General features: G+C 72.8%; 1 protein-coding gene across 1 annotated transcript; it reads right to left on the reverse strand.

Annotated features, from left to right (window-relative positions):
• Positions 1–6: 6 nt before the first annotated feature.
• Positions 7–670, reverse strand: GDF7 (growth differentiation factor 7; the record flags this gene model as incomplete). The annotated part of the gene is given in 2 exon segments (XM_010857183.1): positions 7–316; positions 319–670. Coding segments are annotated over 2 exon segments (662 nt in total), but the record flags the coding sequence as incomplete, so codon positions are not given.
• Between the last annotated feature and the right edge of the window lie 4 nt (positions 671–674).

Here is a 674-nt window from a genome sequence, read left to right on the forward strand (position 1 = left end):
TCGTACTGCTTGTAGACCACGTTGTTGGCGGCGTCGATGTAGAGGATGCTGATCGGGCTGAGGCGCGCGGGCACGCAGCAGGAGGCTGGCGCCGCATCCGGGGCCATGGAGTTCAGCAGCGTCTGAATGATGGCGTGGTTGGTGGGCTCAAGGTGCGAGCGCAGCGGGAAGTCGCACACGCCCTCGCAGTGGTATGCCTCGTAGTCCAGGGGCGCGATGATCCAGTCGTCCCAGCCCAGCTCCTTGAAGTCCACGTGCAAGGGCTTGCGGCTACAGCGGCTCCGGCCCCTGCGCCCGTGGCCCCGGCCCGCGCCCCGCCGCTGCCCTGAGCTGCCCGCGCCCCGGCCAACGCCGTCCGCCGCCGCCTGCGACCGCCGATGACCGCGGTCGGCGAGCCCACGCCGGGTCTGGAATCGGGCCGCGACTCCACAGCCAGCGCGGCCCCGAGCGCGCGCGCCTGGGAGCGGATCTCTCGGAACAGGCTCTCCTTCCTCTGCGTGCGGGAAGAGACCACCAGCAGCGCGCGTTCCTCCGCCGCCGCGCCGCCGCCGCCCCGCAAACCGAAGCCCAGCGGCCGCAGTGCCAGCGGGACCCGCGCCGAACCCACCACTCCGCTCAGCGAGAGGCAGAACGCGCGGCTGGTGCGCGGTTCCCGGCGGTGGCGCCGTAAGGCG

The sequence above is a fragment of the Bison bison genome, unplaced genomic scaffold (assembly GCF_000754665.1).
Source record: "Bison bison bison isolate TAMUID 2011002044 unplaced genomic scaffold, Bison_UMD1.0 scf7180017571599, whole genome shotgun sequence".
Taxonomy (NCBI): domain Eukaryota; kingdom Metazoa; phylum Chordata; class Mammalia; order Artiodactyla; family Bovidae; genus Bison; species Bison bison.